The 13,285-nt window shown below is 44.7% G+C and overlaps 1 protein-coding gene across 11 annotated transcripts in view; it reads left to right on the forward strand.

Annotated features, from left to right (window-relative positions):
- EPB41 (erythrocyte membrane protein band 4.1) overlaps window positions 1-13,285 on the forward strand; it is a 2,030,480-nt gene that overhangs the window by 616,798 nt on the left and 1,400,397 nt on the right. For all 11 annotated transcript variants that reach the window (XM_069622988.1, XM_069622989.1, XM_069622987.1 and 8 more), the window contains exon 5: window positions 10,042-10,084. In XM_069622988.1, coding sequence (XP_069479089.1) covers window positions 10,042-10,084 — 43 coding nt within the window. The remainder of the gene's footprint in view (window positions 1-10,041; window positions 10,085-13,285) is intronic.

The raw sequence follows: 13,285 nt of genomic DNA on the forward strand, positions 1-13,285 counted from the left end.
TGCTGTTTTAAGGAGGATTTTGTCTTTAGTAGAGAGCCAGTTGGTAGATCTCCTGAGGTCTGAAATATGGGCATTTTTAGAGAAGTTTAGGGCGGCTCTAAGGGCATTATTTTGAAGAGTCTGTATTTTGGCAGTGATGTATTTATTGCAACCTACGTAGAGGGCGTTGCAGTAGTCGAGTTTCGACAGGGTTAATGCTCTTGCTAGTGTGACGCAGTTATTGGGAGAGAGGAAGGGCTTGGCTGCTCTGATTAACTTGCAGGTGTAGGAGGTGGCTGAGGACATGGCACTCACTTGTTTACCAAAGGTGAGCGTGGAGTCTATATAGAAGCCAAGGGTTTTAACTACTTTGGCCACCGTAATGGTGGTGTTGTCAATTATGAAGGAGTCATAGTTGGGACCTAGTTTTTTGATGTTAGAGGAGGTGCCTAGAATGAGGAGTTCAGTTTTGTCATCATTCAGGTATAGACCGTGGGAGGCCATCCGTGCCTGGATGATGAGGTAGATTCTGTTCACAAAGGCCAAATCCTTGTCATAATCTCCCGTCAACGGGATGAGGATCTGTGTATCATCTGCATAGTTAGTGTAGGTGATAGCTAGATTGTCTAGATCATCGAAAAGGGGCTTTGTGAAGATATTGTAGAGGGTAGGGGATACACATGATCCTTGGGGTACGCCGCATGAAATAGGTGCGGGGTCTGCAGCTGCTAGGGAAGAGAAGACTCCCATTGTCCTGTTGTCTAAAAAAGACTGATGCCCATCCTTTGCCTAGGACAGATGAGCTGGTGGACAAACTTGGTGCAGCCAAATACCTCAGCACATTTGACCTAACGTCAGGCTATTGGCAAATAGCCCTGACAGACCATGCCAAGGAGAAAACTGCATTCTCCACCCCAGCTGGCCTCTACCAATTCAAGGTAATGCCTTTTGGATTAAAGAATGCACCTGCTACATTTCAGAGGATGGTCAATCAAGTTCTGAATGGGATGGAGGACCTCTGCATGGCATACTTGGATGACATTGCAGTGTTCAGCCCTACATGGAAAGAACATGTTGAACACCTAGGTTATGTATTGCAGGCTCTTGAACAGGCCCATCTGACCATAAAGGCAAGCAAATGTCAAATTGGTCAGAGTTCAGTGGTCTACCTTGGACATGAGGTAGGAGGAGGTGAAATAAGGCCACTTCCTAGCAAAGTACAAGCTGTACAAAACTGGGCCATCCCTACTACTCAGACCCAAGTGAGAGCCTTCCTAGGTCTCACTGGGTATTATAGGAACTTCATAGAGAACTATGGGACCATAGCTTCTCCCTTAAATGTCATCTCCTCCCCCAAATTTCCTAAAAAGGTCAGGTGGAATGAGGAGTGCATTCAAGCCTTTGAAGGCCTAACGAAAGCCCTTTGTCAAGCTCCAGTCCTAAGAGCTCCTGACTAGGACCAACCCTTTATTGCACAAACTGATGCTTCTAATGTAGGTATATGTGCAGTCCTTAGTCAACTGTATGAGAAAGGTAGGAAACGCCCCATTTGTTTCATCAGCAGGAAGTTAAAGGATCCTGAGACAAGGTGGGCAACAATAGAAAGAGAATGCTTTGCTATTGTGTGGGCACTGAAGAGGTTTAGACCATACTTGTATGGATCTACCTTCACTATTCAGACTGACCACCAACCCTTGAGATGGCTGATATAAATGAAAGGGGAAAACCCAAAGTTACTCAGATGGTCAATCTGCCTGCAAGGATTTGATTTTTCCATTGAGCACAGAGCAGGAAGTCACCACCAATATGCGGTGTCTCTAGGATGTTTGTAACCGACTAGAGGTATGAGGTCATCCAGGAGTGGATTAAATACTCCTGTCCCTTAGTCTGGGGGGTGGGAGGGGCGAGTGTTAGGGAGAATTCTCATTTAAGGCTAATTTCCCTCACCTGGTGAGTCCCCCAGCAGATTTGCTGGACTTCTGGAGTTTATTTCTTTCCACCTGGTAAGAGTGAGAGCTTTCCCCCCATTCTTGCCTGTGTTTTGCTATGCGTTTCCATCTGTTTTTGTGATTGTGGACTCTGAAGTACACCACTTCAGTAGCCCCCTTCGTTGTGTGTGTCACACAGCACCTTCAGTGCCGTGGCACAGGGTTGTCTTTGAGACTTCCCTCGACTCTGTCTCTGACTGTCCCCCAGAAAAGGGTAAAGTTACCATTACCTTTACTTAGTCAATCTACCACAGATCCAGTACATCCCATCTTCCATGGAGTACTGGAAAGGGTTAACTCGTATCCCTTTTTATTTGTACCTCCTAGAGCATTGTTTAGCTCTTTTAACATTTAGACTTGGCTGGTGGCAGTGTTATCCACCCTAACGTTTCTATCGCGATTATATTAGATAAACGTGGTACTGTTCTTGGCTATTATATTAGCCTCGAACATAAACCCGCTTGACCAAATAGTCTTTCTTTTGGTTCCGGTTGGGTTTATTCGCCCATTCTTTTTGTTAAAGTCCTTCTTGTGTTTTACTTTGCGCGGCAAACTAGGTTCGCCTTCTTTGTTCTTTGTCTTTTGGCGCCTTCTGCCCAGAAGCCCTCCTCAAGGCGCCTGGGTGTCTAGGTGGGCTGAATGTGAGGGAGGGGTGTAGTCACCCCCTGCAGAGGGTATCCTAGGAAACCCAAGTCGCACTTTGTCATGATAGGCCAGGGTAGTTGTAGGGCTGGACAACCCCCCCTGCTGGGTGATTGACAGCCAGGCTGCGTGAATGGGGGTTTTTCGCGCAAAAGGCAGGTCTCTTGGGCTAGAAGTCAGAGAGTCGCCACTGGAACTACAAGGAACCGAATAGAAGAGGAGAGGACAACGACGGCTGCTGCAACTACCCCGTCACGATGAAGCCCTGCTGCAGTCCTGAGCTATCTGCCCTTCAACGACTCAGAGAAGATCCAGTCTGGAGTCTTCTTCCCTTGAGCTTGGTGGGGATAACCAGCTCATCTTCTTCAGCCAGAGGATCCTCTTCCGTGGTCGAAATCGCTGCACACTGCTGTAGTGGTCCGGATAGCCACCTGAAGAGCCTCTCCCGTTTTTAAGGAGCGCACCTTTTATTCCGTGTCGCTGCTGCCGGCCTCATCCCTGTGTGGTGCAGACCCCCTTCAGACGTCCTCCCTTCTCGACGAAGCTCAAGGAATCGTGGATTTGCGGGAAACCAGCAGGAACATCTGCCAGGGCACCAGCTGCAGCATTGGAACAAGGTACTGTGTTCTGTTGAGGAAGCTGGGTGAATCCCTTTTTCTTTATTTACAAGGCTTGACCTTGTCTTCCCTCCTTCTTATAACTTTTGCTTCCGAACATTGACAATATCGAAGTACTTTTGGCTCCGTTGAATCGTGAACTGTTAGACCGTGTGATCTTCGGCAACTGACCCCGGCGTCTTTCGACCCTGGCTCCGGCCCTTTGACTTTTGAACTCCTGTCTCTGAGTGTTTCTTGATTCTGCCTGCCTAACCAAAATATTGCCTGTGATTTTTGCTCCAACTCCCTCTGGGTATCTCAGGTGCTAAGTGTGTTTTTTCCCCGGTAGCATTTCATGTCACGGATACGCGTTTGTTTAGTAGACCGAACTGTCAAAAAGTGATCGCAATCGTATTTGCGGTAACGTGTTTTGTGCCTAACACCGGTTCATTCAAACACAGGGTACTTACCTTGAGACTTACTGTACAAAGTGAATTGGTTAGTTGTAGTATATTTAACATGTGGTTTTTTATTGAAGTTTAATACAAGTGTTGAGTTTATAATGAATGGTTCAAAAATAAATGTACTTACATTTTTCTACCTGAAACCTTGAGTCAGTGTTGATTGAGTCACAGTAATTGTGGTCCCTTTGTGTAATCTCTGCTACTGCTCACATACTCATACTATGAGTACTCATACTCTGACATAGTAGTACAAGCTTGTACCATAGGTAAAACTTGTATCACCACCTGTAGTCTTAATTGTGTATAGTGGTCCCTAAGGGCACTGCACAGGATTCCGCCTAACACGACATGATTCCTTTCTTCTTCTACAGTGGTAGCAATAGCTAACCTCCACCCAAAGTTTTTGGTAGCTTCCTCGTCAGCATCTCAAATCTTGTCAAAAGAAGACAAGATTTAAGAGGGTGTTGGCAAGAAAGTGTTTGCAAACGCAGCCCTCCAACTCTGTCAGGCAATACAGAAGCAGTCCTGGCAATGGCCAACCTAAAACTGTGGAAAGAGCTCCGAGTTCACAGTTCTTTCCCCCGGACCATTTTAGGACCAGTCTATTGGTGTCAGAGTCCATCATATGGATACTTTGGTGCATGGTCTGGTGATTGGTGTTGATGTCACCCGTCAAGCTTGGCTGTATGTGACCAGGTTTACAAAGGAAGTCCAAAAGAAGGTTCTGGACTTCACTTTGAGCGTAAAGCGCTTTTCTACAGTTCTACTGCTAATGAGATCTGCAAGACCAAGGCGAGGACGTTGATGGCAAAATCGCTGTTTGTCCTCACAAAGGCACCAGCGGTGAAATCTTCTTACCCCCAGAAGTCAGAAGTTTTTTCTTCCTGAACCTTCGCAGGTTTTTGCAGGTTTCAGTACCAGAAGTCGCTGCAACCAGGCTGCTCACCTAGCAGCCCTCACCGCAAACAGCAGAATGTTCGAGGGCATTTCTCACTCAGCAGTGTCTACCTCAGGGACCAATACATTATCTTTGGATAAAAACCCCAAATAATGGTTTGCCATGGTCCCACATGACTCCTGTAGGGGGATGCATTTCTCTACATCTGGCGGGTTGGCGGACCATCACAAAAGGATTCTTGGGTCCTGTCGGTAACCCGTTTGGGTTTCCGTCTCCCTTACCCGCCAGTTCCCCTTCACGTCTTCCACTGACACAGATAGTATCTCCTTCTCTCCATTCAGGAGTCCAAAATCGATTGGATATAAAGACAATAGAGGCACTCTTTCTCTCGGAAGGGACTGAGGGCTTCTACTCCGACATATTTACAGTGCCGAAATGCAACCAGGTTGACTCAATTACCACATTCCCTAGGAAAGATGCAAGTTGATCATGCTGCACTGATCCACTCGCCTCTGGTAAAGGGCAATTCGCTGTGCGTAGTTGATCTTCAGGATGCGTACCTTCACATCCCAATGGCTCCAGGATCGCAAATAACATAGGTTTTTGGTAGGGAGCGAACATTTCCAGTACAGAGTTCTTTGGACTGAGCTTAGTGTAAGAGTCTTTACCAAGATGATGGCTGTCATTGCAGCTTTTCTCATGCTTCACTGAGTCCATGTATATCCATATTTGGACTGGCTCTGCCGAAAGCACCCTCCCAAATGCTGATGTTACTACAACTTCTGTTCAACCTGTGGTTATCAGTAAACTGGAGGAAGTCTTTCTTCCATGAGGATCACTAAAGAGCTGATTTTCGTAGGTTTCTGCTGGAACACAACAATGGTCAAGGTTTTTGTGACAGAAGACCGAATAAGGGATCTCATCCGAACATGTGCTCTTTTTCTAAATTTCACCCACATGACGGCATGGTGGTTCCAGAGTCTTCTGGGATTCGTGGCATCCTGTGTCTTATCTCATGCCCTAGCGAGGTTAAAAATGTGGCACACACAATTTACCCTGATACAGACCGGGTCATAGGTGACAGATCCAGGCTCTAAACTAATTCCAGTGACTCCAGAAATGATACCAGACCTCAAGTGGTCGTCTGACTCCTCCAGCCTCTTAGATGGGGTCCTTTTTTGGATCCGTCCCCTCATGTGATATTAATGACTGATTTCTCTCTACTGGGACGGGGGGGGGGTCTAGGTTGGGTCACCTAAAGGTGTTTGATCTGTTGTCTACTCAAGACGGGGAACACCATATGAATTACCTCTAGTTGCTAGCCATTTTTCTGGCCCTGAAAGCCTTCCAGCCCAGCACCACCAACAATGTATTCTGCATCAGGAGAGATGACTTGATGTTTTATGTAAGCAAGCAAGGGTGGGGCCAAGTCCCTTCCCCTAAATGAGATATCCCTAAAGAAGTGGGAATGTGCCGTACAGAAAGGTATATGGGTTCAGTCGGTGCACAACCCGGGCCAAGAGAACATAGCAGATTCTCGCAGCTGCTGTCTTCTACAAACCACGAATGGGAATTAAATGATCAAGATCTCTCCCATCGCTTCAGACCCAGAGACCCAGAGAATAGATCTGTTTGCGACCCACAGCAACAAGGATCTTGCGCTGTATGCTTCCAGAGAGAGTCTGGGCTCAGGCTCCCTCGGAGATGCCCTAGAGATCTCCTGGGACAGAGTCCGCGTTAGCCTTTCCACCTCTCCCTTCGTTTCATTGTGCTTTACTGAAGATGCGGGAAGCAAAACACTGCACAGTGGTGTGTATAGCACGTTGGTGGCCAACCAGCTTCTGGTTTTCGGAAATAGAGACTGTCCATCTCTTCACCAATTCAGTTCCTGGAGATCCCCAATCTCCTTCACCAGAACAATCCGCTATTGTATTATGCCTCCCCACAATCTCTCAACTTAGTGGCCTGGTTCCTGAGATCAAGTCACGAGTGCAGTTTAATCAATCTGATCAGAATATGATTATTGTACAGTTGGCACGCAAACCTTCTACGCTCTCACATTACAAGAGCAAATGGCTCGGCTTCTGTCCTTGGTGTCTAAACAAAAAGATAGACCCTTGTCAGGCATCAGTAGATGTGCCTTCCTTTATCTCGGACCTCGCATCCACTGGCATTCATATGTACTCTTGCCGTACATACCTGTTGGATATTGGTGCATACCTGAACACTGATTCTTCTTCGTTTTTCCCTCACAAATCCACTGCTAAAACAATACTTCAAGGCCTGCTTCATCTTTTTCCTCCTATTAAGCCTCCGCCAGCAAAATGGGACCTCAATGTGGTGCTCAATGTGCTTTTTCATAAACTGTTCAAACCTATGGCGTATGTGGATCTCAAGATCATGACCTGGAAGGTGGCCTTTTTGGTCGCCATCACTTCAGCAGGAAGAACTGGCAAACTACAAGCTCTGTTCATTGAAGAACCTTTTATGTCTTTCCAGAAGGATAAAGTAGTTCTTCGTACACTTTCTTCTTTTCTTCCTAAGATCATTTTGGATTTCCACATTAACCAATCCATTACCTTGCTGATGTTTTTCTGAACCCTTCTTCCGTCACGGAACAGGTCCTACACAACTGAGACACGGAGAGGGCTCTTAAGTTCTATCTAGATAGGACAAAGAACCTTAGGACATCTTCCCATCTTTTAGTAACATTCGGGAATTCATAAAATGAAACATAGGCCTCTAAGCCTGCAATTTCCTGCTGAATAGTTTCCAGTATCACGCAAACTCTCACAGTACAAAGCCTGCATGTCCCCAAAGGCATCAATGCACATCTAGTGCCAGCCGCGTTGACCCCGAAGTTAGACATGCTTCACAACAGGTACTGTCCACTCCTGACATTGACTCCTGGGCACAGACCCAAAATTACTATAACATTTGTCTACTGTTCATACTGCATGGTATAGATTTTTCGAAACTATTTACAGTTCCTACTTTAGCTAACGCTTGCAATGTGGGTGATAACGTGCTTAATACCCCTACCTTCACTTAGCAAACAAATTGTTGTGCCAAGAAACATATGGAAAAATGCAGTAACTCACAGAAAGAAAAGATGCTGTTCTTTTTACCTTGCAATCATGAACGTATACTTGCTAGTGACTGCCAAAATGCCATTTCTGTTGCCCTTCTTTCAAATGTAGGGAATACCAGCCCTGATCATTTCTTACTGTTGTATTCAAGGAATGCCTCTTTGTTTGTCCCCCGCGCCAGTTTCCCCACCGGCGCCGATGTTCCGTTACCACCTCCCTCACTGTTCCTCCAGCCCGCGTTGCGGACTGGATCAGATGGCATAGAACCCGGATCACACTGCATAGAACCGAAAGCTAACAAACGCACGCCGCCACACATGCAAAGCCCTCGGACCAAGCTGAAGTATTTGTTCACTGCCGCTAGAGCGGTAAGCTCGGCTCACCCAGTGAGAATACCAGCGATGTCCTCCGCAAGCTCGTGCCCGCACTACCCAGGATGGCCGCTCCCAGATACGGCCCCCATGCCACTCACCTCATGAAAACAGTAGCCGCACACTATCTCACTTCCCCTCTACGATCGCATACGCCCAGCCTCCGCTGCTCGTGTATCGCACAACCATCATTACAACCCCCAGAACTCTGCACATGCGCATTGGGCTTCCACAAATAACTTCACAGGTCCCTGTGCACCGGAATCTATAACCGCGTATACTACTATACCTAACATGAACCCTCACATGGACAACACAACCTGCTCACGCTTCCACATGACTGGCAACCCCACTCTCTCCTCAAAGAGCGGGTGCCTCATCACACCCTCTCCCACCTCCAAAGCCCTCCCCTGCAGGCACACAGCCAGCTGAACATGCTGACAAGCACTATTCACACACAGTGCTTCCACACATCCCCCTTGCAACAAGTGCACCCCATTGCCCAGCAAACAGCATCCACCCTCCCTCCTATCATTCTTCCATACCTGCTCCTAGCAATCGCTCTACTCTTGCCCCAGCACAAGCTACACCCAGTAATGATGCACTCCCCCCTCATTGCAAATAATCCACCATCTGCAACTTATTTAACCACAACAAAGCATGTTCACCTTCCAGGCATAAACCTCCCCTGATTAACTCTGCTACCCCCAGGCATCACACGATCTACCCATACCACCATCCCCATGCCCACACCCACCACTTTCTTTCCACCTCTTCACCCTCCACTGCTCCCATCACCTACATGACAAAAAAAAACCGGTACATGACCCCCCCACAGCTCCAGATCATGCTTGCCAAGCCACCATTCCTCTCCACGTTGGCATTGAATCTGAAGTTGGTACTAGCATTTTTGATGGGAGCTCCATTTGAACCGCTTCATTCCTGTACACTCAAGTTATTAACCTTCAGAACAATCTATCTGATAGCCATCCCTTCTGCTTGCTGAGTGAGGGAGCTACAAGCACGTTCATGTAAAACCTCTTTTCACAATATTTTTCCAGGGAAAAGCTAGTATTGAGCGTCTGTCCCTCCTTCCTTCACAAAGTGGTATCTGAATTCCATCTAACACAAAACATTACTAGCGTTTTATTCACCCCCCTCATCTTTCCAAGGAGGAAGAGAGGTTGCATTGATTTGACCCAAAAAGGGCTCCAAGTTTTTATTTTGCTAGGTTGGTAAATTTGGGGCAAGAAGCCCAACTCTTTATTGGTTATACTGGACAGACTAGGCCAGGTTGTGACTACAAAAAACTTGTCACGCTGGATCATTGTTTGTATTACAAAATTCTATAGCTGGGAAAAATGTCCCTGAAAATCTAAGTGCACATTCTACCAGAGAAATGGCAACAACTTTGGCTCTGAAAAGAGTGCCAGTGCAGGATGCTGCCACTTGGTTAGTTACACACCTTTTTAAAACATTACTGTTTGGACACCTTGTCGAATTGTTTTTCTCTTGTGAAAAAATGGGGAGACACTGGACATTAGTTGGAATACCTAGCAGCATTTCACATGAGGCGCAACCTCCCGAAACCACCCAGGAGGATCGGACACTGAGACTTGCATCACATATGTGGACAAAATGGTATCAAATCGGGCAGTATCCCTCTGCATATAAACCGTATTCATCAAAGCTTATATATACATTCTTTTCAGCTTTGCCCATACTTGTATTTCTTTAGTAATGCCAGTAAAGCATGGGAGCATTGTATTGTGTTCCATTTAGGGAGTATTTGGTTCTGTGTAACTGGCGTGTTTAAAATAAAAGAGGTGGGGTAGCTAGTAAGGACAATGTATTGCAGTGTAACCCTTCTTTCACTTCCTTGTTAAATGTAATGATTTTGTAAAGCATGTGTGTAGTTTAAGGCTTCTCTGGGGCTCAATTGATTGACATGCTGCTGCTTTAGTTGTGTCTTGGAAAGTTTCTCCCTGTTCATGATTTCTTTGTGCATTTTCAGGTATGGTTGGACGCAGCAAAAGAAATAAAGAAGCAAATCCATGGTAAATATAATGTATTTTATAGCTTCTTGAACCTATACACTATTGGGGAGTGGGTACATGGTTTGAGTAGCAGAACAATTCCAAAGAAAAGAATAATGTCATAGTAGTGAAAGGGCAAGATGTGGTATAGAGATTCAACGTAATCTACTAAAAAGTAACCACAATGCAAGTAACAACTAAAAGACTTGGGGACGCTAATAAGGGTGACATGAGCATGTTAATCATACTGGACTTCTCAGCTGCTTTTGATATGGTTGACTGTGGATTGTTGTTCACCAAACTCACCGGGGCTGCCCAGGTCTCAGACGGTGCCCTGAAGTGGTTATCTTCCTTCCTGCAAGATGACACTCAAGTAGTCGAATTGGGACCCATCTACTCTGATAAACTCCCTTTTCTATGTGCAGTGCCTCTCGGAACTTCTTTGTCCCCAATTCTGTTTAACATTTCTTTTAGGCCATTCATGGCTATCCTTGCTAGGTTTGATCTGAAATATCACTCCTAAGCGGACGATACCCAAATCTATGTCATACTAAAATCCACACCTAAAGCCATCAAACATATTTTGGCCTGTGCCAGTGCAATACAAAGTTAGATGGTTGAAAGTAAGCTCCAACTGAATTCCTCTAAAACTGAGATTATTGTGTTTGGACCCAAAAATGTACTGACGGATTTCCATGCCACAACGCCCTCCCCTGCCATTTTTTCGATGTTACTACCACCTTCACTAGCAAGGTAAAAAATGTGGGTTGTATATGGCAGGTATCCATGGACAGTAATGCCCATGTTATAGAAGTTATCAGATCCGTCTATTATCAACTCAGGATTTTAAAACCTGCTTTGCCATTTATCCCAGAACCAAACCGTGCTGTGGTGGTGGGGACAATGGTTAACTCAAGGCTTGACTATTGTGGCACTCTTCATCTGGGAGCACCAGTAAATCAGCTACAACTGTTTGAGGTGGCTCAGAAAGCAGCAGTCGGACTCATCTACAATCTTGCTAAAATGGTTTCTTCTTCCAGACATCGGAGGAAGTTACACTGTCTGCCCGTTCAGAAGCGGATTGCATTTAGATTCTTATGCTTAATACATAAATGTATCCATGGGGTTGCCCCTCAATTACCTGGTTTCTAAAATCGGGCTTTATCACCTCTCACTGTCCCTCCGAATGGCGGGGCAAAACCAATAGGTTGTACCACTATCCCATTTTGTTTCTCAGGACGACCAGTGTTTTTCTGTTAGGGGCCCTTGTCTTTGGAACGCATTAACCCCGGACCGTTGGAAAACCTCCTCTATTAGTCTTTTTGGTAAGAAACTGAAGACTTATTTGTTTCAATAATTATTCAGGGTCAATAGGACATTTTTCATGTAGGAATGGAACAGCTGCACCTAGATGCAGGTTTCCTGCATGGTTCCAAAGAATATGCCCAAAATTATTTCTAAATCAAATCAATCAAATCATGACAAATATAATGTATGTTATTAGTTTGATAATATAACACAATCTTTAAAAAACACATATCCCTAAAATCACTCTTGAGTATTACAATTAATTGCGCCCCAAGTATTGCTTATAAACTGGAAACTGAATATATGTATTTATTTTTAGGAGTTCTATTTCAATAGTCTCTGCATACAATCGCAGAGTATAAACTACATTGAGCACTAAGATATCATGATCAGCTCACAGAGAGAAGAAATGCAGTGTACATTAATATAGTACAAGACCAGCTATGCCAGCATACCACACTGAGAGAAGAACAAACATGAGTTTTAAAGCAGTGTCCACTTCATTATGATTAGTGTGAGATGGAGAAAGCACTGAGTCGCCTCCCTGCTGTATTAGCTCTAACCGCAGAATTCTTTGGTATAGCCTGGCAGCTATGAAAATGACAGATAGCAACTAGGAACAATTGCCGTTAAATGTTCTTTTACTAGTAAATGTGAAGTCTTCATGTCTTCTACTATCTCTGCGTGGCTTATTAAAATACTATTAGACAACTGATATCCACTATGTACCTTGAGGTCACTTGCTCATGTTCACCCTATTAAGTGATTTTGTATCTACTCATTGTCTACCATATAGAATGCATTCTAAAAAAGAAAAAGTCCTTAATATTGTGCATCTGTTGAATACAATTGCGACAACCTACTTTTTGTGAAACTCTTAACTTTAGAATTTTGCATCGGTTGAGAGACATGAACATTTTGGGGGAATCTGCTTTTGACATTTTGCTTGCAGTGTTCACATTACTGATATCTGTAGGAGGTAACTTTATATACATTTGCAAATCTAGAATCTCGTTATTGGATCGTCTGAAAGCAAGGTGTGAACCCCATGTCAACATCTGGCCTCCTAGCTGCAGAAAGTTTTGAAAATGTTAATATGGAGCTAGTAGAAAAAGCAAAGGATATATCCCACATGTGACAATCGGCACTATTGTGAAATTGAAGTGTTTTTCTCTGTGTTCCTTTGACAGCCAAAGTTCATCTTTCCCCTAGATGTTTTTTACAAGTAGCATACCATTTTAACACAGTTCTTGCACATTACACAATCTCAAGCTTTGTGTTTTTAACATTGGAACTGCTTTCATAATGCAGAACCATCTGTCCAAACATTGTACTTTGAAAAGATAAGGCTTTCCTTAGAGTCTGATGAACTCTGTATCTCTAACCATGCATAGTCGTATGAGGGGGCCTTGCTGTAGCATTAAGTGCTATAAAAAGAACTAGAACTAGCACCCCACAGCAGAAGAGGTGATATACATGTTGCACACAGACCTCCCTGTTTTAGATTCCTGAGCTGTGCAGTGACTATTAAACTATTCCTTTCCACTACTCACAAACCTTAGCATGCAGCCATGGCGTTCTGAGATGGTCTGCAGACCTGATTTCCGTTCCCCTACATGTCCACCTCATTTGCCTTGCACACAGACCCTTAGGCCTTTGTCTGGGCAATCCTAGATTTCTCTTATCAGGTTACAGTAACACTTAATGGACACACAATCATCGACACATCAGTGGTAAACAGGAGAATATATCTAGGACTTTTGGCAAGCCAGAATCTGGAGACTGATAAGGTGGCATTTTGTCTTATTTTTTTTAACTTTTTTATTCACAATTATAAAACCTTTCTGTCCCTAGGCCTGAGATCTTGGTCCCGTCTAAAACAGAAAGCCCAAATGGTACTTGTCGGGATGTTGT

This window comes from Ambystoma mexicanum, chromosome 11, assembly GCF_040938575.1.
Source record: "Ambystoma mexicanum isolate Mex_15411 chromosome 11, UKY_AmexF1_1, whole genome shotgun sequence".
Taxonomy (NCBI): Eukaryota; Metazoa; Chordata; class Amphibia; order Caudata; family Ambystomatidae; genus Ambystoma; species Ambystoma mexicanum.